Source organism: Hypomesus nipponensis, chromosome 23 (assembly GCF_054491055.1).
Source record: "Hypomesus nipponensis isolate SF chromosome 23, ASM5449105v1, whole genome shotgun sequence".
NCBI classification, from domain to species: Eukaryota; Metazoa; Chordata; class Actinopteri; order Osmeriformes; family Osmeridae; genus Hypomesus; species Hypomesus nipponensis.
In genome coordinates, this window is record NC_140383.1 from 1,260,001 (window position 1) to 1,285,039 (window position 25,039).

At 51.0% G+C, this 25,039-nt stretch overlaps 1 protein-coding gene across 1 annotated transcript in view; it reads right to left on the minus strand.

Annotated features, from left to right (window-relative positions):
- tns1b (tensin 1b) overlaps positions 1-24,311 on the minus strand; it is a 57,526-nt gene extending 33,215 nt beyond the window's left edge. The window contains exons 1-13 of the mRNA XM_084689882.1: positions 24,057-24,311; positions 21,863-21,912; positions 17,306-17,477; positions 17,132-17,182; positions 16,751-16,873; positions 15,217-15,281; positions 14,621-14,704; positions 14,039-14,151; positions 13,902-13,962; positions 12,300-12,375; positions 10,842-10,971; positions 10,601-10,678; positions 10,379-10,495 (exon numbers count right to left, since the gene is read on the minus strand). Coding sequence (XP_084546008.1) covers positions 10,379-10,495; positions 10,601-10,678; positions 10,842-10,971; positions 12,300-12,375; positions 13,902-13,962; positions 14,039-14,151; positions 14,621-14,704; positions 15,217-15,281; positions 16,751-16,873; positions 17,132-17,182; positions 17,306-17,477; positions 21,863-21,912; positions 24,057-24,140 — 1,204 coding nt within the window. The 5' untranslated portion in view covers positions 24,141-24,311. The remainder of the gene's footprint in view (positions 1-10,378; positions 10,496-10,600; positions 10,679-10,841; positions 10,972-12,299; positions 12,376-13,901; positions 13,963-14,038; positions 14,152-14,620; positions 14,705-15,216; positions 15,282-16,750; positions 16,874-17,131; positions 17,183-17,305; positions 17,478-21,862; positions 21,913-24,056) is intronic.
- Between the last annotated feature and the right edge of the window lie 728 nt (positions 24,312-25,039).

The window sequence follows — 25,039 nt, forward strand, 5'->3', positions numbered from 1 at the left end:
ACCCTGTCTGCAGTCCGCAGCCAAGCCAGAATCAGGTGTTTACCAGACAGGGTAAAACAACCCTGTCTGCAGTCCGCAGCCAAGCCAGAATCAGGTGTTTACCAGACAGGGTAAAACAACCCTGTCTGCAGTCCGCAGCCAAGCCAGAATCAGGTGTTTACCAGACAGGGTAAAACAACCCTGTCTGCAGTCCGCAGCCAAGCCAGAATCAGGTGTTTACCAGACAGGGTAAAACAACCCTGTCTGCAGTCCGCAGCCAAGCCAGAATCAGGTGTTTACCAGCTGGACCAGAGGGATGCGAGGGGAAACTATTACAGAGAGATCATGATGCTATTAATGATGTTTATGAGCAAGATCTCTATTCTAGACTCCTCCATCATCCCAGCAGCTGTATTTCTGTCTTGATTACCCATCTCAACTTGAATGTGTGTGTGTGTGTGTGCATGCACGCGAGTGTGTGTGTGTGCGTGGTTAAAAAAAGTCTCAGCTGAGACCAGATCTAAAAGAGGATGGAATTCTAAACACTAACCAACACCTTCACAGGTTTTTATGGTATCTGACGACATTCGACTTTCCAGATGCTACTGTTTAGTTATGCTGTGTGTGTGAATACAGGTCTGTTTATGTATGTTGATAGGTGTGTGTGTGTGCATGTCATGTATTCATGCATGTCAATGTGAATAGTTCACAGCTGTTAGTGTGTTTGTTGCAGTCTGCGGGAGGAGAACCCCTGCTGTGACACACACTCTCTCATCAGCAGGATCTCTGTACTCTCCTCTCAGCCTAACTCACTGCATGGTAAGAGTGAGAGTGGGCTGTGGTATTTACCCTGTCAGTCGTAAACAATTTGTCACCACATTCTCCGTGTGTGTGTGTGTGTGTGTGTGAGTGTGAATGAGTGTGTGTATGTGCACATTCTGTTGATGGTTCCTAAAGCCACTGCTGTTAAACCCCTCGCACAAGACAGAAAATAACATTTAACCACATCTTCCTCATGTGAGTATAAAACATAGTCCATCTCAGTAGATCCCATATCTAACCACAGGAAGGTCTGGAGGTTGTTTTGCCAGGCTGTCCACCAGATGCTCTCTCTCTCTCTCTCTCTCTCTCTCTCTCTCTCTCTCTCTCTCTCTCTCTCTCTCTCTCTCTCTCTCTCTCTCTCTCTCTCTCTCTCTCTCTCTCTCTCTCTCTCTCTCTCTCTCTCTCTCTCTCTCTCTCTCTCTCTCTCTCTCTCTCTCTCTCTCTCTCTCTCTCTCTCTCTCTCTCTCTCTCTCTCTCTCTCTCTCTCTCTCTCTCTCTCTCTCTCTCTCTCTCTCTCTCTCTCTCTCTCTCTCACCTCTGACCTCTCCCCCGCCACTCTTTAACCCCGAAGGTCATATATTTATACTTTATAGAGGAAGTACCCGTCTCTGGTATCCTGCTCCTGGGGAGAGACCTGCCACCCTGGCTGGGGGTGAGGGGGGGGGGGGGGGTGACTGGCTGGGGGGGAGGGTGACTGGTGGAGCGAGTGAGAGGGTGAGTGTGTTTACAGTAAATGCACTCAACGCTTCAAGCATTCCACCACAACACACACACACACACACCGAGTCCAACACCGCTAACACCGTCCTCCACTAGGAGTGTGTGTTTCTGAGAAAGGAAAGTGAGCTGGGACCTGGGAGACTATTAAAACCACAGGTTGAGTGTTGAGGACCAGGCAGCTCCCTGGGCAGCTCCAGCAGGCAGCCTCCTCGTTAGGGCTGATGGCTGAACCCTTGCCTTGGGCTGGAGGGCCGTCTGGAGCCGTGGGAGCTCCAGCAGGGCAGCGCTTCTCCTCAGACACTCAGGGACACGCTGAACCAGGAACTCACTTCCTTCACCTTGTTGACGATCTTACATGAAGGATTCGTTTCCTCGACTTGAGCACTGAACTGTCTCGCTTTTCTAGCGACAGAAAGGAAAACAATGATTTTTTCGACAAGGACGCAACATAGTGATTGATAGATGGCTCGATACCCTCCATTTGGGGACAATACCAGGAATCCTATCAAAGCTGAGTGGTTGGATTCCTCTAGAGAGAGGAATATTCTGCTCTCTGCTGAGCAAGCTCATCGACACGCTCCTTCCCAGCCAATAACACTCATTGGAAGTACTTATTGAACTTTAAGTACAGGGCCCTACTAATAGAGGCTTTTAACATGCGGGACATTAAATATACATCAAGGGCTTTTAGATGTCTAAGAGCCAGCACAGAGAAGAGCGTGTATCAGCAGAGCTTCACAGCACAGGGCAGCTCTTCATGGAGGTCAGATAGCCATGCTGATCTTTAGGGCCTGACTAATTCCCATTGGATCGTTTTATATGTAAACACCCTGGCCAGATAGCTGTTGTCACACCATCATCTACAGTGTCTTAAAGAGAGTCTCCATGGAGACTAAACTCCCACACCTTAATCCATGATACGTTGTGTCAGGACAGGGGCTGGGGAGGAGGAGTCCACATATGATAAGAAAACCACGAGAGTTAAGCAGTGATCTTGAAGATCTCACAAACAGCCTGGTGATATGTGCATGTGCACATCCATTTAGCACTTGGAGGATGGCCCTGAGACACACACACACACACACACGTGGCATCACACACACGTCAAGGCCCAGAGTCCATCTACAAGATCTAGGGTTTCAGCCTGATGGAGTGGCTCAGGAAAAGCAATCAAGCACCGCTCTGCTCCGAGCTGTGCCCAGGCTGAGGCCCTAGAGAGGTGCAGCTGTGATCGTCTGGCTGTGCCTGGCTGTGGTCTGGAGACGACCCAGGGACCACGGCTGGATCCTCGTTCCCGCGGTACCCCAGAAGACCAGGCTGTTCACACACCCTCCTCACAGACCTCCAGCCCTTCAAATCAATTAGTCTTTATAGACTTTGGATACAAATCAGTTTGGTTCTTTATCTATCATTTGAAACAGGTTTTGCCTTTCCAAACTGTCTGCGGAAAAGTACTCAAACTAGCAGACGAGAGAGATGTTGTTGGAGATGAACACCGACTGAGTTTGCAGAAACGAACATTTTCCACCACCAGAAATCCATTATCTACACGTACAGAACTCTCCTGTCACACCAAAACACAACTTCCCAATAACAACAATCCCAATATCACTCAAGCAAACAATGTCCCCATTTCCTCCCTTGTGTCTAAAAATGGACCCAGACCGGAGCCTCATTACTCCAGCAACATCACAGGACGGTGATTAAGCAGTTCCAAAGGACGTGATTGGGCGCAGCTGAGAGAGGGCCCAGAAGGCCATGGTGCTGGACAGTGAATCAGCACTTCCTTTTGTCCTGGTCTAGACCCCAGGCCTCCCAGCCCTCGCTGTAAACACAAACAACACACTCTCAGGTTTAGTACACACTGCAGTCTGCTGTAGAAAAGAAAGAAGAAGTATTTTGAGTAGATCTATAGCTCTACAGAGTAGTTCTCTGTATGCCACAGTTATGTATTGCACAACATTGTGACGGGGTGTTTGTCATCTACTGGACTAGCATGTAGGTGTTCTGGTCCCAGGGTGTCCTTATTGGCGTTGGGTCTGTGTGTGTGTGTGTGTGTGTCTACTCGTTAGTGCACATCCCTCTGTGAGTGCATGACTGTCAGAGTCACACGAAAGGTTTTCCCTTGTAAACATCAGTCCCCATGTCCACCCATGCTGCCTGGCCGGGTGGTTCTTCAGCAGGCTAGCTGACCCATGCTGCCTGGCCAGGTGGGTCTTCAGCAGGCTAGCTGACCCATGCTGCCAGGCCGGGTGGGTCTTCAGCAGGCTAGCTGACCCATGCAGTGGGACGGACAGGGGCCATAGTAGGAAACAGGAGGACAGGGTCTCATAAAGAGAGGCAGCCACCAGCCCGCCCCCCTCTCCTCCTCCTACGCCTGCTTCCCAGCCCTTGTTAAGCCCTAAAACAAACACTGTTAGCCCGGGAGCCAAACAGCTGAGAGGGGAGAGACAGAGAGAGAGCACGAGATAGAGAGTGAGAGAGAGGGGGACAGTGAGAGATGGTCTGGATAACAGCTGGATGCAAGCTGTGAGGAGGGAGGGCTGAAGACCTGTCCTACACACACATTAGTGTTCACACGCTAGCCGTTCATGTGACGCATTCACACACCAGCATGTGTGTGTCAAAAACATTGAGCACACATTAGCCCAAAAAAACTCATCAATAGAAAAGTAATTGAGAAATTACGAAAACTGTGTCAATCAAGTTAGTTTTCCCATCAATACATAGTAGGACTATAGGAAATATGTTTACATGTCACATTGTAATATTGATGATATGTGGAGCGTCCTCCTAAGCTGTGAGTGTTCAAAACGATCAAACTCCGTTCTGTAACAGTCTCAATGCTCCAAAGCAGCCAGAACCTCTTCTCAGGCCGCTTGCAGGGTTGCAACAGGGACAACAGTCAGACATGTACGCTAGGCTGTTATCTCTCATGCCTATACACCTAGCAGGACCATCCTGCAGCGTCCTGCTCTGAGTGTTGAGTCAAAGCAACGTAATCCCCAAAGCCCAGACTGTGTTTCCAACACAGACCCCAGACACCTCACCTCTGTGCCCTGGCAGGAACAAGGACACCTCACCTCTGTGCCCTGGGAGGATCACAGCGCGTCTTTACAAAACACTACTGAAGGGATGTAATCAATTTGAGAGAAGAAAATTGCTCTTTGCGTGACGGAACAGTTTCCAGACTGGGAAGTTGAGTAACGTCAATGCACAGGACCATGGGAACATGGGCAACATACATGAAACACACAACTTTGAGAGAGGAGTGCAAACATAAACTCTCAGGTACACACACACACACACTCCACAACTACACACAACCGCAAGATAATTAAAAAGGCTCAGTCTGCCTGTGTGACTGTTGCATACTCCACAGTTCTGAAACAGACACGTGCTGATGTGAGGGCTGCTTGTCTAAGACACAGCCACAGTAGTGCTGACATTGTAACCTTGGACTGTAAAACTGTCTCAACACAAACATGACCAACGGTATGCAAACATTTTAGTTACAGTTCGAGTTAGTGAGGATAGCTCACCTTCTCTCTAAAAGTCAAAAAAGTCCAAACCATCAGATTCCTTCTCTGCTACTCCACACAAATAACTCTCACAAATCAGGTGTAAGATTTGGTCAAATGAGAAAACCGATGTCAATAATTAATTCAGATCGTGGTCATGTGAGGTCCCAAGTTAAGTTCCGAGTCGTAAACTTCAGCCTCTATCAAGTGTGCTCCTGTTTCTTACTCACTTGTTGGTGAACACCTCAGCTGGTAGCGGCTTGTCACTGTCTCCAGAAGCTCTTCCCTGTCTCTTTACCTCTTCCTGAAGCTCTTCCCTGTCTCTCTACCTCCCACCAGACGCTCTGCTGACCAGCCACTCTGCTGTGTCTGTCTGAGCGGAGCCCAGGAACACACACAACACCACTGCACTCTGAAGCGCACACGCACACACACACACATGCACGCACACACACTCGGTCACTCCCCCTCCTGTCAAACACTGCACAAAGGAGCTTCACAGTGGACTGGGAGGGTCGGCAGTGTGTGTAGGAGCAGAGAGACAGCCTGGATAATAGTCTTTTGACATTGCGCAAGATGTTTTTGAGACTCCATAAGTTATGTTTGATAAGGAAGAAAAAGTGTATGAGCATCTGGTGATCCTTTAGACGTGTCTTCACCACTAAAAGGTTGTGTGTGTGCTATATGGTCAGGTGGCTTGATCTGACTAGTATCTGGGCACCATACAGAGCTGCACCCCTGTAACACCCAACACCTCGCCCCAACAACTATTCTGAACATGTCTGGGGACAGGCACCAGACAGAAATGGGAACGCTGACTGCTCTAACCCTTCTGACCCTTTAAACGACCCCTGTTGACCCCGCTGACCTCTGACCCCTGCAGCTTCTCAGCTGGTTCAGGGGAACTCACCTCAGATTCAGCAGCTGATGGCCTGAGACTAATTGTCCGGGTCAGAGAAAGTAATCTGACTGTCTGGTGAAGTTGTCAAGATGACAGGATCAGGGATGGCTCCTGTGACAGATAGGTCTTTGGGCAGACAGCCACACATGCTGTGGTGAAACACATGTTTGTTTGCTGATAGAAGTGAAGGTTGGAGACGAGTGGATAGAGGACTTTACTCTGACCAAGTCTGCACAGTTCATTATAGATGACCATTTTTTTCCCCTGGAAAAATCTTTCAACACTACTCCTGACAACCCTCCCCATAGCAAACTTCACTAAAGCCAAACTGCGACAGTAATCCACTCGTCACAATTACGCCTCCAACTACTCTTGTAAAGATATAAATCTTCTACTTTCTCGTCTGCTCTGAAAGCCATTCAGCTGGAGGAGATAATTGCCTTCTCAGCGACTAACGAGTGTGGAGCTGGGAGAGAACACACTTGATTACAGTGGAAATGCAAACACTCCAGTTTCCTGGAAACCCAGAACTCTCCTGCCATTACCGCAAACGCTCGCACGCCCAGCGGCCTCCGTTCCAAATGGCTCCAGGCAGGCAGAGCCCCACAACCACACTGAGCGTCTGCAAGGAGCACCCTGGACATGAGCGCAAGACACCAGGGGCTCCTGGAAGGGACAGAGGCAGGGGCAGGGACAGAGGAAGGGACAGGGGCAGGGGCAGGGGCAGGGGCAGGGGCAGGGGCAGGGGCAGGGGCAGGGGCAGGGGCAGGGGCAGGGACAGGGGAAGGGACAGGGGCAGGGACATAGGAAGGGACAGGGGCAGGGACAGAGGAAGGGACAGGGGCAGAGACAGAGACAGAGACAGAGGAAGGGACAGGGGCAGGGACAGAGGAAGGGACAGGGGCAGGGGCAGAGGAAGGGACAGGGGCAGGGACAGAGGAAGGGACAGGGGCAGAGACAGAGACAGAGACAGAGGAAGGGACAGGGGCAGGGGCAGAGGAAGGGACAGGGACAGGGGCAGGGGCAGAGGAAGGGACAGGGGCAGGGACAGAGGAAGGGACAGGGACAGGGACAGGGACAGGGACAGGGACAGGGACAGGGGCAGGGGCAGAGGAAGGGACAGGGGCAGGGACAGAGGAAGGGACAGGGGCAGAGACAGAGGAAGGGACAGGGACAGGGACAGGGACAGGGGCAGGGGCAGGGGCAGAGGAAGGGACAGGGGCAGAGACAGAGGAAGGGACAGGGACAGGGGCAGGGACAGGGACAGGGACAGGGACAGGGACAGGGACAGGGACAGGGACAGGGACAGGGACAGGGGCAGGGACAGGAACAGGGGCAGGGGCAGGGGCAGAGGAAGGGACAGGGACAGGGGCAGGGGCAGAGGAAGGGACAGGGGCAGGGACAGAGGAAGGGACAGGGGCAGAGACAGAGGAAGGGACAGGGGCAGGGGCAGGGACAGAGGCAGGGACAGGGGCAGAGACAGAGGAAGGGGCAGGGGCAGAGGAAGGGACAGAGGAAGGGACAGGGGGAGAGACAGAGGAAGGGACAGGGGCAGGGGCAGGGACAGAGGCAGGGACAGGGGCAGAGACAGAGGAAGGGGAAGGGGCAGAGGAAGGGACAGAGGAAGGGACAGGGGCAGGGGCAGGGGCAGGGACAGGGGCAGGGGCAGGGGCAGGGGCAGGGGCAGGGGCAGGGACAGGGACAGGGACAGGGACAGGGACAGGGACAGGGACAGGGACAGGGGCAGGGGCAGGGGCAGGGACAGGGACAGGGGCAGGGATAGAGGAAGGGACAGGGGCAGGGACAGGGACAGGGGCAGGGAATAAGGAAGGGACAGGGACAGGGGCAGGGGCAGGGGCAGGGACAGGGACAGGGGCAGGGGCAGGGGCAGGGGCAGGGACAGGGACAGGGACAGGGACAGGGACAGGGACAGGGGCAGGGACAGGGGCAGGGACAGGGACAGGGGCAGGGATAGAGGAAGGGACAGGGGCAGGGACAGGGACAGGGGCAGGGACAGAGGAAGGGACAGGGGCAGGGGCAGGGACAGGGACAGGGACAGGGACAGGGACAGGGACAGGGACAGGGGCAGGGGCAGGGGCAGGGGCAGGGACAGAGGCAGGGGCAGGGACAGAGGCAGGGACAGGGACAGGGGCAGGGACAGAGGAAGGGACAGGGGCAGGGACAGGGACAGGGACAGGGACAGGGGCAGGGGCAGGGACAGGGGCAGGGGCAGGGGCAGGGACAGGGACAGGGACAGGGACAGGGACAGGGACAGGGACAGGGACAGGGACAGAGGCAGGGACAGGGGCAGGGACAGGGACAGAGGCAGGGGCAGGGGCAGGGACAGGGGCAGGGGCAGGGACAGGGACAGAGGCAGGGACAGGGGCAGGGGCAGGGGCAGGGACAGGGACAGAGGCAGGGGCAGGGGCAGGGGCAGGGACAGGGACAGGGACAGAGGCAGGGGCAGGGGCAGGGACAGGGTTCCATGGACGAGCCTCATCAGAGGGGATGATGCATCTGTGTACGTGCAAATCTACCATTATGTGTCTTGAGTGAATTAATGGTATTTACGTCAACACACACACACACACACACACACTCTAAGGTCAGGAGAGAACACACACACATAGTGAGAAGCTTCTGGAAGAGAGATCTGGAGATGTTGACACCTCATGCTATTTCCGCAGGCCCTATTTAAAGCAGGTGACGGGCTGGGCCAGACAGTTTACGGCCAGTGATAAAAGACAATCCTCTGCTCCTCCATCCCTCCAAGAAAAGCAACGGCAAACAGACTCAGAACACTTCACCTCCCGGACACTCAACAGATGCACACATTCATACAGAGCAAACGTCTACTAGGTATGTTTGTCTGGAGTTGTTCACCTGGCCTGTTCTTCCTAGTCGTGTTTACAAGAGCTTGTTATGGGAAGTGACTTCTTCAGTCACTGTGTTCAATCACAAACACACGCAGTCCATGTTGTTCCGGGTGCTCTCTCTCTCTCTCTCTCTCTCCCGTTTTCATTTAGAGACTGTTGTATGTCAGTTTGGTCAGAGTGTGACCATCCTTCTCCATGAGGAATGTTGTGTCCAGGGCTTGTGGCTGGCCCAGGAATGTGTCTCTGGGCTGGGGAAGGCTCCAGAGCCGTGTCCCTCCACACTCTGGGTCCCCTGCCGTGCCTCTGGTCACCGCACACACAACCGGACCAACGCAACCAGGCAGACGTTGTTTACTCTCCGCCATAAACATGTTTACGAGGGATTTGTGGTTGACAGTTCTCCTCACACCTACATCATGGTCACCCAGTTGGCTCTGGGGAGATCTGACTGCTAAAGGACGGTCACGACACGTTATATCTCAAACTGTTCAGTCAACAAGGAGAAAAAATGTCCAAATAGAGGATCTAGCTCTGGTATCTGTATCAGTGCTATTTGGGCACTGATAAAGCAGCAGGATACAAGCCCAATGATATGGTTGTGATGTGCTGAACAGTTCGGTCCTGGAAGATCACGCTGGAAGATCACTCCACTAATGCTTTCTTAACAGTTTAAGATTAGTGGACTCTCAACGCCTCCTCTTTGCACAGTTGCTCAAGGATTAGGAGATTATAACATGACAATGGTGACATACCCAGCTGATACACACACACACACACACTTGATCAACCAGATCAGTCTTCAACTCTAGAAACCACGTCTGGCTCTCATTACCAGTTGACTCCAGCATCAGGGTCACCTGACAGTAACTGAACCCCCTCACCATGTTCAGAGCTGTGGTGTTTACCAACAAACCGCTGTGATCCCAGTCTTATCTCCAAGGACAGATTTCTGAGAACACGCCCAATGCTCAGCACACACTGAAGGCAGCAGGCTCTCTTAGAGAAACACACCACACACTTAGGACAGTGTGTGTTCACCACACTCTGGAACATGCTGGCAGTCCTAACCCCAGTCACATAACTCTGGGGATTTCTGAACTGCGTCTGACCCCTGTGTTGAGAGAGACGGGGGAGATGAGAGTGAGAAGGCTCTGTCAGACTCTGTCAGAGCTGATTGGATGAGAGCTGTGTCCGCTCACAGCTCTCCACAGCAGGTGCCCTCTGAGGAACAGCCAGACTGGACGGTGTGGCTGTGGTCTGAGCGGGACCAGATTTTGAAGAATGCTTTGTTAAGAGTGTGTGTGTGCGTGTGTGTGTGTGTAACCTAACAGTGGCATTTGTTGCTCCTGGACATTTGAAATGAGGTGGACCAGAAGGTTGTGGGGGTGTTGAGAACCCAAGTCATTAAACACCTTGTGAACTACAAGTTCGGAGGGTATGTGAGGTCAACCTAACTCGGGTGTTGCGTGTGTGCGTGAATGAGTTCTCGAGAACAGCTGACCAATAGCCTTCACCTCTAACCCCCCAATCACCCTATGAAAGGCCAGGCCTCCACTCACCATCCAAAGGGTCCTCACAGGTCTGGTTGATGTTGTCGTAGGAGTCCCAACGAATCAGAGGATCCTGGGTATTGTAGTCTACAGAGACACTGGGGCCGTTCTCCAGGTGGTTCATCCCTGAGGGGAAACACAGACAGTGGGGTCAGAGGTCAGGGAGGGACAGCCGACCTCACTGCCGGGGGGGTCACAGGGTTTCCAAGATGGCGGCGGTGGTGTAGATACCTGGATGCTTACCGTGTATTTTCTCCGGCCCGAAGGAAAACACAAACTCCACTTTTCCATATTCTGGGAACCGTTCATCTGAGACAAACACAGAAACATGAGAATGATGCAGAGGTGCTGAAAATCATCTGGTATTTATCATGATGGGGTTTCAAAGAGATTAAAGATGTTGATCTTAGTATAACTTCGAAGTGATCACTTATAGGAGAGGGTTGTAACAGCTGTCTGAAGAACCTCCTACCCTTGAAGGTCTGGTCAAGCTCATCTTTCCCAAACACGACGGCCAGGTCGTGGACGGCACAGGTGTGGAACTGCACCCTGAACACCACGTCTCTGGAGGGGCTTCTGAAGCGCTTGTGATAGCACTTCAGCTGCAGGGAGAACACACACACACAACCACAGCTCAGGTTTGAAGCCAATCAGACTACAGCTTCATCCCCGGTACTTTCAGGGGTACGTCGTTTTCGTTTCCAAAAAAACATTTTGTAAGGTTTGAAAAACTAATTGGGGTAACAATTGTAGATGTTGGATTTTCTTTTACAAAGGTTAGGATTTTTTTTTGAAAAGTTCAAAAATATTTATTCCAAACATTCTGATCACCAATGGCCATATTTTAGGGAGATGTTCGAATTTGTCAGTGTCAAAAAGGCTTCCTAGAGAAAGCACTGCGTGTCTATAGAGTCAGCTTGGATGGCTGTTTGACGCTGATGATATGAGCTAGACTGGGGCTCCACCCAGGTACTTCTGAAAGCAGTTTAATTACAGATCATCATTCCAGCCTTCTCTCGGAAAGGAAGTCCACCCGATGCTCATGTGGACAGGATGTGTTACAGCTGGCACTCTGTGTGCTGATGAGGCCATTAGACTGAGCTCGGTCACAGGCCAACCATCCTTCCCTACCAATAGTTACGGCTCAGTATCTTTTATGAATGGCAGCTATTAAATATTATGGGACAAACATGTTAAAAGCCCAAACAAAGGAGGTGGATCCATCAGGACTCTCCAGCATCACGCACGAGACTGCAGCCAGCCTCACCTCCAGGGAGGTGGAGGGTGGTGGAGGGTGGTGGAGGGTGGTGGAGGGAGGTGTAGGGTGGTGGAGGGTGGTTTAGGGTGGTGTAAAGAGGTGTAGGGTGGTGTAGGGAGGTGTAGGGTGGTGGAGGGTGGTGGAAGGTGGTGGAGGGAGGTGAAGGGTAGTGGAGGGTGGTGGAAGGTGGTGGAGGGTGGTGGAGGGTGGTGGAGGGTGGTGGAGGGAGGTGGAGGGTGGTGGAGGGAGATGTAGGGTGGTGGAGGGTGGTTTAGGGTGGTGTAAAGAGGTGTAGGGTGGTGTAGGGAGGTGTAGGGTGGTGGAGGGTGGTGGAAGGTGGTGGAGGGAGGTGAAGGGTAGTGGAGGGTGGTGGAAGGTGGTGGAGGGTGGTGGAGGGAGGTGAAGGGTGGTGGAGGGTGGTGGAAGGTGGTGGAGGGTGGTGGAGGGTGGTGGAGGGAAGTGAAGGGTGGTGGAGGGTGGTGGAGGGAGGTGGAGGGTGGTGGAGGGTGGTGGAGGGTGGTGGAGGGAGGTGGAGGGAGGTGGAGGGTGGTGGAAGGTGGTGGAGAGTGGTGGAGGGAGGTGAAGGGTGGTGGAGGGTGGTGGAGGGTGGTGGAGGGAGGTGGAGGGTGGTGTAGGGTGGTGGAGGGTGGTGGAGGGTGGAGGGATACTCACCAGGATGTCTCCCTTCAGCATGAGCCCTGGCTCGATGGTGATGCAGATGCTGGTCTGACTGTCTCCCTGCACGTTGCTGCCAGAAGGAACACAAGCCGTCAGGGTGGAGGGCAATCACCACAATCGCCCCAACAACATCTAGTCATACAGTATGAACCGAGGGTTAGGGGTTAGTATAAGCTAGTTCCTTAGGGTTAGCTAGTTCCTTAGGGTTAGCTAGTTTGTTAGGGTTAGGGTTAGTATTAGCTAGTTCCTTAGGTGTGGCAGTCAAACGTCTCTCTGAAGCCATTATCATCCATTAGGGGAAAACCCCTTGCCGTTTACTGGGATTCACCTCACTGCACCACAGACACATGACTCGCATCAACATCCCTGCATCACAGACACATGACTCGCATCAACACCCCTGGTGAGCACTGAGCCACAGATCAGAGGATGTTAACAGAGTCTGCTCAGCCACTCTGACAGCTGACTGGCGATGTGTCTGTGGTCTGCTGTGAGGACTAGGGTCATCCTGGTGTTACTGTCTGACCGCTGCTCTCCCTGGACGAGGGTGATCAAAGGGAGAGCAGTAATACGCTGCATGTGAGAGAGGGTCACCTGACACGCTTCCACTACTTCCCACAGAACATGGTTCAACAGACCCATGTCCGTGTTGTCCTGTCCATGAATGAACAGACATACAGCGCACCCCAAAACTGGCCAAGACACCCTGGCGCCCTCTGCAGAAGAGCCTGACAGGCCGTCTCCTTCTGCTGAGGAGAAGTAGGACAGCACCACAGATACACCCTACGACCTCTGGTACTGCCCTCTGGTACTGCCTTCTGGTACTGCCCTCTGGTACTGCACTCTGTTACTGCCCTCTGGTACTGTACTCTGTTACTGCCCTCTGGTACTGCCCTCTGGTACTGCCCTCTGGTACTGCACTCTGTTACTGCCCTCTGGTACTGCCCTCTGGTACTGCCCTCTGGTACTGCCCTCTGGTACTGCACTCTGGTACTGCACTCTGGTACTGCCCTCACGTGAGAGGGAGAGAGAGAGAGAGACAGAGACAAGGGCCAGAGGAAAGAGAAAGGAGAGAGAAAGAAAGGGGTCCTATCAGCCCTGCATGAGCACCATTCTACATCCTAGATGCCCTCCACCAATCCCTATCTCCATCAGTGTGCATTCCTACCAACCTCTGTGCTCAAAGGACGGCATAAAGCTGTATAATCCATCATTTCCTGCCCCAGCCTGGGAAGATGTGGGGGTCCAGCAGCACAGCCCGGGGCATCCATGCAGATGCCTGTCTGCCTATTTCACTGGCTCTCCAGTTACTAATAACACGACTACCGATCATAACATCTGATGCCAGGGTAACCAGAACTGAGGCATGGGAGGCTAGCTAAACACACTAACGTGAGGCAGGCACACAATGTACACTGGCAGGAGGGCAAGGCTGTGTGTGTGTGTGTGTGTGTGTGTGTGTTGTTAGGGTTATAGAGGAAAAGAATAGAGTTGTTTTGGGAGATTTGCCAATGAAGTGAGTGTATGTGTGCACACACATGTATGTGTGTATGTGTGTTTGTGTGTGTTAGTGTGTGCACGGGGGGACAAACTTACTAGATTCCAGATGTGTAGGCAGGCTGCATGGCCTGGTAGATCTTGAGAAAGGGGTTACAGCCTGTGGAAAAGACACAAACAGGCTCAGGGTTAAACCCTGATGAGTGGATGAGCGCGTGTCTCAGGGAGAAACTCACCTCCTTTAGACTCAAAGTTGGGGATGCCATGCATGATGACATGATGCAGGAACAAGGGCTTGTTGTTGATCTTGATGTGTCCGGAGAGCAGCCCGCTGAAGTACTGCACATACCTGAGGAGCACAGCAGGACACAGTCAGCACAGAGGGCTGACACAGGGCAAGACAACCCACCTGAGCCTGGCAGACAGGCAACACCATCCTGATGCCTGGATTAGGGTTAAACACATGGATTAGGGTTAAACACATGGATTAGGGTTAAACACAGGGATTATAAGACATATTGTGTTTGGTGAAGTGAGGAAATGAGAGAGGGAGCTACTTGATTGAGAACACAGTAAGAAGAGATCATATTCATGACCTCTATAAACAACTCCAGATAGTAGAAGTGCAATAGATTAGGAGAGTAGAGGTGGGGTATTTTTTTTAACGAAACAAAACTGTTTAATGTCAGTGTGTATAGTATGAACGGGAGCATACAATAAAACAAACACATACAGAGACATTGGCAGGAGCGTCAGGCAAGCCGAGAGCTACGAGGACGTCTGAAACAGGAAGAAGGAGGAGGAGGAGAGAATCTGACCTTTTCTGTGAAGGCTGACCCACAGGAAGCACTTTGTCTTCATAAAACCTCTTCATGGCAAACCTGTCCAGGGCCTGGTCAGCACTGCAACACACACACACGGTCAGAACACACACCTTGACACACACCATCAGGCTCAAACTGGAACTGTCCATCCCATCTCATTCCATCTAACTGCTTTCTGATCTACCTAGGAAGTGAACAGTTAGCCAAAGCTTCTTTCATGTGATTTTATCACGGTCGGAGCAAATGCACTGTGGTATAGTTTGTTGTCAGAAGCGGTCAGTGCACAGTTAACCCACCAGGAGGAAAGACTGGCATCTGATAACATGGCTCTTGTGATTTATCGTCTGTGTTTCTGTGTACTGCCCTGCCAAGGGATGTGTTTCCTCATATTTTGCCTCCTCCTCCCTTCCTGATAAAACAAGACACCCCCTCATGTTTTCAAGTCCTTGTTTTTCAAATCCTGTCTCATGCTTTACTCCCAACACTCTCCACACCATCACTGCTCCAGGCTTCTCTTCCTCTCTCTCTCTCTCCTTCCCTTCTGAAGAGTACGTAGGACTGAGCGCGTGTGTGTACAGTGCTATACCCACCTGGCTGATATGTTGCTGTAGTGCATGTACGCGGCCACCACCACTCCGGTTCTACCTCGGTTGCCCTGAGGAGAGAGACGGCGACAACAGGCAGCTCTCAGTTACTGTCCTCCATCAACACAGTGTGTCCGATACACAGGCCTGTACACAGCACCCGTCCCCAAGCCCCTACTGAGGAGATGTCAAACAATGAAACAACACATCATGTGCACCTCGGGGAACATTGATGCTTTAGGTTTAAACTGTAAGTACTGTACAGAAAGGCCCATTTAGCAGCCTGTGCTGATGTGATGACCTCTACTCAGTACCCTGGGAGAACATGACTCCAACCCGACACTCGACAGGAACAAATCATAACTGTGGTCGCTATAGCAACGCTCTGTTTGCTCCCTCTTGGTGGGAAAGTTTTTGGACGAAGAGAGAGAGGAGGGAGGGAGGGAACTCCTTATGGTCGTTTCCTGTGTTTGCATGAGCGCAGGTCAGCAGGGTGATACTTAAAATGTCTTCTAAAGCTTAAGATGTAAAATCAACTACTGCAGATCGTTTGAGAAACCTCAACGAGTTTGTGGTATTGATGAAATCATTTTACTTTTTCCCATGTGATATTCATGTGTTTACTTTCAGCTATGAAAGACACAGTCTTTATCCATCTCTCTCTCTCTGTCTCTGTCTCTCTCTCTCTCTCTCTCTCTCTCTCTCTCTCTCCCCCAGCCACTCTCCCCCCTCTCTCTCTCTCTCCCAGCCACTTTCTCTCTCTCTCTGTCTCTTTCTCTCTCTCTCTCTCTCTCTCTCTCCCCCAGCCACTCTCCCCCCTCTCTCTCTCTCTCCCCCAGCCACTCTCCCCCCTCTCTCTCTCTCTCTCTCTCTCCCAGCCACTCCCCCCCCCCCCCCTCTCTCTCTCTCTCTCTCTCTCTCTCTCTCTCTCTCTCTCTCCCAGCCACTCTCCCCCCCTCTCTCTCTCTCCCAGCCACTCTCCCCCCCCTCTCTCTCTCTCTCTCCCCCAGCCACTCTCCCCCCTCTCTCTCTCTCTCCCCCAGCCACTCTCCCCCTCTCTCTCTCTCTCTCTCTCTCTCTCCCAGCCACTCTCCCCCCCCTCTCTCTCTCTCTCTCTCTCTCTCTCTCCCAGCCACTCTCTCTCTCTCCATATCTCCACATTTCTCCCTGACAGACACGTTGGTATAGAGGAGAGCACAGCTGGAGAACGCCACCTGCTGTTTCCACACACAGCCTCCTCTCTAAAACCAGGTGCCCCAGCACAGCACCACTCACACACTTAACAGCAGCATGACAGACCACCCCACAGCCTGTGAGACCCACACAGATCAATCATTGACAACAGCTACAGGTACCAGGTACCAGACATACTACCCAAATAGGTACAGCTTAGTGGTAGAGCATTTGACAGCAGTCTCAGAGATCACAAGTTCAAATCCCCCTCTGTGCAATGCTTAGGATTTAAGTGTCTGCTAAATGAAAACATCAACTGCCCTGCATCGGTCAGAGGCTCTGACGTCCAGGCGCTGCTGTCACACACCTTGTTGTGTATGACCACCACGTTGTGGCTGTCTGCACTCAGCCAGGTGTCCATGGCCTTACAGATGCTGCAGATCTTATCCAGGGCAGGAGCATGGTGGTCCGGCCAGCCGAAGTCCAGCACCTGGAGAGAGGTCAGGGGGAGGAAGACAAGCGGTCAGGTGACGTTTAAACTGCGGTCTGGTCCTGTGCTCGTATTTCATTTATAGTGTCTGGTTACTGTGAGGGGAGAGGAGAGAGAACAGGGATAGTGCCGATGAAATGTGGAGACGACAAGAGGAGAGGATGAGGAGAGGACAGAAGAAGAGAGAAGGGAAGGGGAGGAGAGGAGGAGAGAAAAAGAGAGGAGGGCCAGACATAAGTTTAAAACTGTAGAACTTACTTTTGGGTTCAGCTGGCTGATGTCAGATCGCTTCTCACTGAGATTGAAGAGCTGGAGAGGACACAAAACAAGCAAGGCATGAGTGTGTGTGTGTGTGTGTGTGTGTGTGTCTTTACGGGTCATGCATGTGAGCATGAGAACACACGCTAAGCTGGCGAGGTTGCCGTGTCTCACCAGGTAGTTGTCTCCGTGTTTGGAGCGAAGCATGGAGGCCACCTCCCGCAGGTTTGCAGCGTAGCTCTGCTCCTCCACGGACGAGGGGAAGGAGACGGAGATGATCCTCTCTGTGATGTATACCAGGTCGACCTCGTAGTTCTCCTCCAGGGCCTGCAGGACACTCAGAGACCTACAGAGGAACACAGGGTCAGGAACTCATTTATAGTGTGGATTACGTTTGGAGAAAAAAACAAGATGAGAGATTCTAACATATCTAATAAGGTTTATTCCAACATATTCCATATTCCATGTCCAATATAACTCATGAAAGAGTGAGTTAAGGAGATGAATGGAGCAGGGATGAACACACACAGATCCACAGAGGCAGGGCAGAGAGAGGAGACCTCTGGGACTGAGAAGGGAGGGATGTGGTTTACCATCACGCCCAACTGCAACAATACAGCCCAACAACTGACCAATGATAACATACCATTCAGTTATAAACAGCAATGTTTTTGCCCCCCAAAAACTCCAAATACGGCGATTCTAACTTTGAGATAGAGAGGACATGGCATCACTAAATCACTCCATTAAACACATTTTGGATGTTTCACTTGGGCCGGCTCCTACTGAAAACAACGTGGACAGTGATTGATTCACTGGATAAACAAACGAGATATGAAAATATCCTGCATTCCACGAGTGTGCACCACGCAGACCAAAACAAAGTATTTGGGTCATTCTGGAGGAATGAGAGAGGGTGAGAGGAGAGAGACGGCAAACACCCCACCTACAGAACGGAGGGAGAAACCGCAGGCTGTACCCACTGTGGTGTGTCTGGACCTTGATTAGCAGAACCACAGAGGGAGGGAGGGAGGGAGGGAGGGCTGGAAGGAGGGAGGGCTGGAAGGAGGGAGGGCTGGAAGGAGGGAGGGAGGGCTGGAAGGAGGGAGGGCTAGAAGGAGGGAGGGAGGGCTGGAAGGAGGGAGGGCTAGAAGGAGGGAGGGAGGGCTGGAAGGAGGGAGGGCTAGAAGGAGGGAGGGCTAGAAGGAGGGAGGGCTGGAAGGAGGGAGGGCTGGAAGGAGGGAGGGCTAGAAGGAGGGAGGGAGAGCTAGAAGGAGGGAGGGCTAGAAGGAGGGAGGGAGGGAGGGCTAGAAGGAGGGAGGGCTAGAAGGAGGGAGGGAGGGCTGGAAGGAGGGAGGGCTAGAAGGAGGGAGGGAGAGCTAGAAGGAGGGAGGGCTAGAAGGAGGGAGGGAGGGAGGGCTGGAAGGAGGGAGGGCTAGAAGGAGGGAGGGAGGGCTGGAAGGAGGGAGGGCTAGAAGGAGGGAGGGAGAGCTAGAAGGAGGGAGGGCTAGAAGGAGGGAGGGCTAGAAGGAGGGAGGGCTAGAAGGAGAGAGGGCTAGAAGGAGGGAGGGCTAGAAGGAGGGAGGGAGAGGTAGAAGGAGGGCCAGAGTGAGGGAATTAAAGATGGATGAGAAGAAAAGATGAGAAGAGCTGGAGACGGCCTAGTGGGAGATGTTAAGACAATGATGGGAAAGAATTCTTGAGAGATATTAAACGAGATGGAGAGAGAGGAAGAGAGAGAGGGAGAGGTGTCTAGACTGGTCCCCATATCACCAGGCTTATGGGAGAACAAACGTCTGGAGAATATTTCCCACATGTGTCAATGCTGTGTATACTTTCTGAGAAAATTGCTCATCCTGTCTGATTGTCCCTGGGAACACAGCAGCTTTGCAGAGCAAACACGTCCACATCTGGCACCACTAGAACATTGCCCTGCTCACCAAAACATATTCATCACAAGTAATACTAGCCCAAACCCGTGTTTTATTATATAAATATACCGCAAATCCGATTTGTGCTACTCTGTACAAACATCACTTAATTTCCACTTGTCCAACCCTGCTACTTTGGTAGGGTGACCAGACGTCCTGATTTCAGCCGGACAGTCCAGTTTTCCAGCCTTTTGTCCGGACTGCTGTTGCGTGTCCTCCTTTTCGCCCTTTTGTCCTCTGTTTTGACCCTTCCTGCCCACCGTCGTAATTTACCACTCGCGTGGGCTTTAGTGCCAAAAAGAAAGACCTCCTTCAAACCTACGTGGAGTTCAGAACTCTACTTTGCCACTAAGTGCAGCAAAGATCAATATCATACCTTCTGTAGGCTCTGTTGCAGTGATATAGACATTAGTAGTCGGGGGAAAAGGGCTTTAGAGCGGCATGCCTGCGCTAGCAACTGCACAAGGATAATGCTAATTCGGCCGGGCACTCTTTTTTAACATCATTTTTTGCTCCGAACAGTTTGGTGAATAGTACTGTCTTATTTTCTTATTTATCTTTTAACTAAACTTGTCTCACCAAAGACAGCAGAAAACCAGTGCACTTGTATTGAAGTATTGGTTTTGTATTAAAATTACAAATGTTGATGGGATTGACCTCCTTTTTGACCCTTTTGTCCTCCTTTGTGGACCAATTCATTTTTATTCAGTTTTTGTGGCGAAAAGTGGCCGCTAACGTTAGCTAGCTGACCAAAGTCTAAAACGTCACAGCGTCGTCGTAACAACCCGGGGTTTGGTCTTAGTTTAGAGCAAGCAACAACTTGACAAATCTGGTTCAGTTTAGTAGTAATTAGCTAGCTTTAATTACAAAACCATAAGTACCGGTAGCGCTAGCATTAACGTCTGTAGTGTATTGTAAAACAGAAGTTGGCTCCACTGTGTTCTAGTCATCCAGAAAAGTCACAGAAATTGGAGCTATAGACGAGCTAGCTAGTGTGAGGGGACCCATTACTGTATCGTCCACTCTAAATCTCCAACGTTCGGGGCTCCATTATCGTCCACCCTCGAGATGAGAACGTTTTTACCGTTAATTTTCAGAAGACGGTTTGCTGCAGCAAAAAAAGTAAGTAACTCTCCGATATCGATACATCTTATATTGTCTCTATACCAAATTACAGCCCCCTACATGAACATATTCATATTTAAATACACTGTTAAAGACGTATGTTGCTAGCCAGCTAGTTTTAAGACCATGTCAGATTTGCGATAGAGCTAGCTAGCTAGTCCAAGACGCAGTAAATAGCTAGTAGTAGTTACTTGAAAAGCGAAACAATCCTTTCTTTTCACCGTTTTCCGAGCTGCTAACAGAAATTGAGCTGGGTTCATGTTTATTAGGAGGGATGATGGGCTTGATTTAGTTGTAAGGCTGTTCAGCAGTTAGAGCTAGGTAGTTTGTTAGCTGCACTTTGAGGGTGCAGACACGATCCATCGGTCCGGTCTGAAGCTACTGCGTGGACATGTTGTACAGTTAAGTTCGAATGGAACTGGGGGAAGAGCTACAGACAGGATCGGTAGACTATGAGAGACGCACAACATGTCTTGGGCATGAAAGCTGGACCGGAGGCGGAGAACACAGTGGAGGATTATTAGAAGAGCTGACTGCTGTAGCGACAGGCCACTGAGACGCCATTAAGCGTCTGCTAAATGAATAAATGTAATGTAATGCATGTAGTATGAAATCATATATTTGATTTGAATATTCAAATATCTTTTGGCAAGGTTTTTAATTATGTTAGTTATGCTACAGTGCTACAAACCGATGTATGTTTTGAGACTCCAGATACAGCAATAGCACTGCGTCCAGCCTGCTTCCACTGACATCCCACATGAACAGATAGCTGATCAGCTTCAGTGGAGAGCAGCTATCTCCTCGCGCTCAATTGCCCCCCCTATCACTGACTGCCTGATGTTCTCATTTGAACAAACCACATCTGAAATACATCCATCTGTTATCGCTATGCAGCCCATAGTTGTTTGCTTTCCGTGTTTCGAACACCGTGAGATTGCGTTGAATATTGGGTGCTTCAGTTACAGAGTGATATTAAACTACTGTAAGTAGTCAAAGATGTGCCTATGGTATTGTATGGCAAACCATCATAACGTTACAGTATGTGAATGAGCTAACAGATGATTGCATCATGCAACTGTTCTGAATCTACATCTGACACTTAATGTTTGCCTTGCATTGTAAGGAAATACATTGTATTGGAATCTTGTAACAATTACTTTTGAAATTCCGCAAAACCTCTTTGGAAAGATGTAATAAAAGGATTTAGTCCCCCTGTGACATTAACACACTTCAGGCAAGGAAACAAAAGAGTTTTGTACCTCAGAAAAAACTCCCTCACTGCAACAATAGTGGTCCACAGAGCCTCACCAACAAGGCCTAATAAATGAACACGGACCACAAGTCCTTGGCTCATTTCATGCGAACAATTTCTGAGTTGTCAGTAAGGATCTGGTGATGTCTGGCTCCCTGTTGTGAGGGGATGAGCTATGGAAGGCCGGGGCAGTAAAGCCAGCTCCCAGCCCAGCCATAAAGGCCCACTTTCATCTCTTCACTGCTCCACTCAGTACTGGACGGAAACAAGGCAGAAATCCAAACCACTTATGGGGTCCCAGAGAGGACGTGTTTCTCCAGGGTTGGACTGGAGACACGAGGTCCACCTGCAGATGGGGAAGGACTGGACCCCTCGACAGAGGAGAACATGGTGAAAGAGAGGAGAGAAGAGAGGTCTTACCTTGATGGTCTGCGTCGAGACTCCATGCTTTTGGAGGACTTTGTCGAGCCCTGAAACAAACAAGACAGATCCTTAGGTTATGAAGACGAGATCAGTCACTCATTGATTTTATCAGAAGCCATGGTCTTAAAAGTTTGCCAAAGCACCGACATGCCCGTTAGTCCAACTGTCACAAGGAATTAAAAGATATCACAAGTACGTCACACAGCATACGAAAGAGATATTGTCAGTACGAGTATGCTGGGAACTGACATGGCTGGATGTTTAATTAACGTTACCAGAGAGGCCTAATGTGTCCCAGCTCTTCAGTGACTCTCTCCCTCATTGTCTTGGTTTGACCACATGGTTATGGCCGGAACTCTGAAGCAAACGGGCCTATTTATAAAACGTTTATTCTGAATCGTGTTCACACAGACAACACAGCTTATACTTATGGAGTCTTTACAGCTGTACTTTAAGAGTCTCTCCAGAGCCTGCCATACCCTGCACCCCTCCAGTGAGCACCACTGGGGGAGGGGAATCCAGTGTGATTGAGTTTGTTTGAATTCCACTGGCTCCACTTTGACTTCACTCCCTCTGGATGGGCTCCACGAGAGATCACAGGTCACCAGGACTGGTCCATTACCCCCCATGCGTGGGGGGTGTTGGAGAGGTCACATGAGCCCAAAGACCTGTTATCCATCATCATCCATTACATCAGTCTGTCTAACAACCACAGCCAAGACCACTATGCCCCGGCCTCTCACAAGTCCTTTACAACACACACACCGTGACACACAACTGTTGGCCTCGTCACATTCATGTACCCACGCTGCAGTCTTCTTTCTTTGAAATACAAGCACAGGCATCACACAACGCCTCATCTTTCACACGTGAAACACGCCCTCCTGTCTCTCTCTAAGTCTGTCTCCCTCTCCTGTCATTAGTGCCCTACAGAGGCAATTTGTTTTGACAACTCCTATCCGTCTCCCATGGGGCTTTTCCTTATTTTACAACTTCTACAAAGTCCCACATGTGGCGAAGGCCGAGCGGAGCGACACCAAGCTCCTCAGTAAGCGACATCTGCGTCTCGCCGTAAACGTTTCAACATGTCGCAGCGACCGTTTCAGACGAGCAGAGTCGCCTTGGAGGGTCCTTCATGCCTCAGGCTCTTCAAACGGGTCTCAGTTTCAGTCCCATCAAAACGTCCACAGACCTTCCTCCGGTCTCTCCGAGAAAGAACGTCTCTCCGAGAACAACAACAAGGTCCTCCAACAACAAACACACTGTCGCGGTCGTACAGTCACTACAAGAGCTTGCACAGAAGCTTGAAAGATGGCAGAGGAATAGTTTTGCCAATAATTAGTCTCAAAACTGTATGTGTGCAGTGTGGGAGCCACGATATACCAACAAAACAGGGGTACCATCTGGGTTAGCAAAATCTGGGCCATGAAGCTGTGATTGTAAAAGAGGGCCTTCAATGTGGTTGGAGTGGCTTTCTTTTAGTTTTCTCAGCAACTGAAATACATCTGCTCCACTGTGATTCCAATTCACAGCCCGTTCATAAAACCCTCTCTCAACGGAGAGCTCTCAGAGTGGATAAGAATACATGATGCAAATACACACAAAACACGTTTTGTGCGGAGCTATGTTCAAACATTCTACCAAAGCGGATGTTTATAATAGGATTGTGTGAGGTATGTTTCTCTCACACACAAACACCACAAATGTCCAGACAGCATCCAAGCAGGGATACCCTCAGGCCCCCCACCCCCATCATGACTCCCCATGACTAAGAACCAGGCAGGGGATGGGGGGAGGGGTTAGTGGGCAGGGGTATGTGGGGAGATTGGAGTTTGATGGGAGGCGGGGGAGGGGGGGGGGCATGAGTGGGGGGTCTCAGGCCTGTCCTTGATCAAAAACATCTGGACGTGGAGGGCTTTACGAGCAGGCCTTACAAATTAACCAGCAGAGAGCTGGAGGGAGGGAGGGAGGGTGAAGGACTGAGAAGAGCAGGGTGGAGGGTAGGGGGGTCGTTCGTTTTTGTCGAGAGAACGAACGGAAAGGAGAAACAACAAAAGACGAGGCAGAACGTTTCCCAGCAGCAACTCTGTTACCCTCTCAGGCCACCCATTGTCACCAAGCACACCTATCACAGCACTCATCCCCCCCCCAGCCCTCATCCCTCCCCCCAGCCCTCATGCCTCGCTCCTACCTTCCTGAACAGGTATCCCGTGCTCCATCGCCAGGCCCCCCTGAGAGACGAGAGACTTCTTCTTAAAGAGCCACTTCGGTTCATCTCTCCCTCTCTCTACTTCTCTCTGTTTCTGTGAGTATTCCTCTCCAAAAAATGCCCTCGTTTCGGTTTCAGGAAAAGGAGAAGAAAGAAAGAAAAACGAAAAAAGTTGCCGCTATTTCGGGCCGCAGCGTCTTACGGGGTGCCACATGCCTCCGACTTCCAGAGACGACTCCAGTCCAGCCAGCCCGTTCCCTGCCTGCTCCCTGCCTTCGGGACTGTACCCCCTCCCTCTCACTCCCTCTCCCTCCCTCCCTCCCTCCGTCTTTCTCTTCCCCGTCCGTTCCTCAAGCACTCATTCTGTCGTCCTCCCTACTTCTGTCTAGCCCTCCCTCTCTGTCCTCTCCATCTCGTTATCTTTCCCCCCTCTGATTCATCTAGGCCCCCCTCCCTCTCTTTCCTCTCTCTTTGCGGGGATCTCAGATGGCTCTCTCTCGCCCCAAGGGCCATGCAAACACGTACACACACATCATCTGACTCTTTAGACACACGCTGCTTAACCCTTCCCAGTCTACAGTAGCTTTCCAGTTTAGTGGGCATAGACTTGGAGAATGGGATACGTGCCTGTGTGTGTGTGTGTGTGAGAGAGAGAGAGAGCTTGAGACAGGATGACACTTGGCAGAGCAACACCTTTTTCAGACTTGCAGAGTTTAGAAGAGCCTCAAAAGTGACAAGTCGTACAGTGAGTCCACAGTAGCCATATCTAAGGTCTTCAATACCTGTCAGACTACACTGAGGGTGACCATGTCAAAACAGAGACGCTTGTTGAAGCTATATAAGGATAAGTGAGCTATATCAGCAGAATAACAAGCATATGGGAATACGAGAATCATTAAAAACTAAAAATCAAACTTGAAACTGTTGGTGAGGGCAGAGAGCCACATGCAGTCTCATGACTCTGC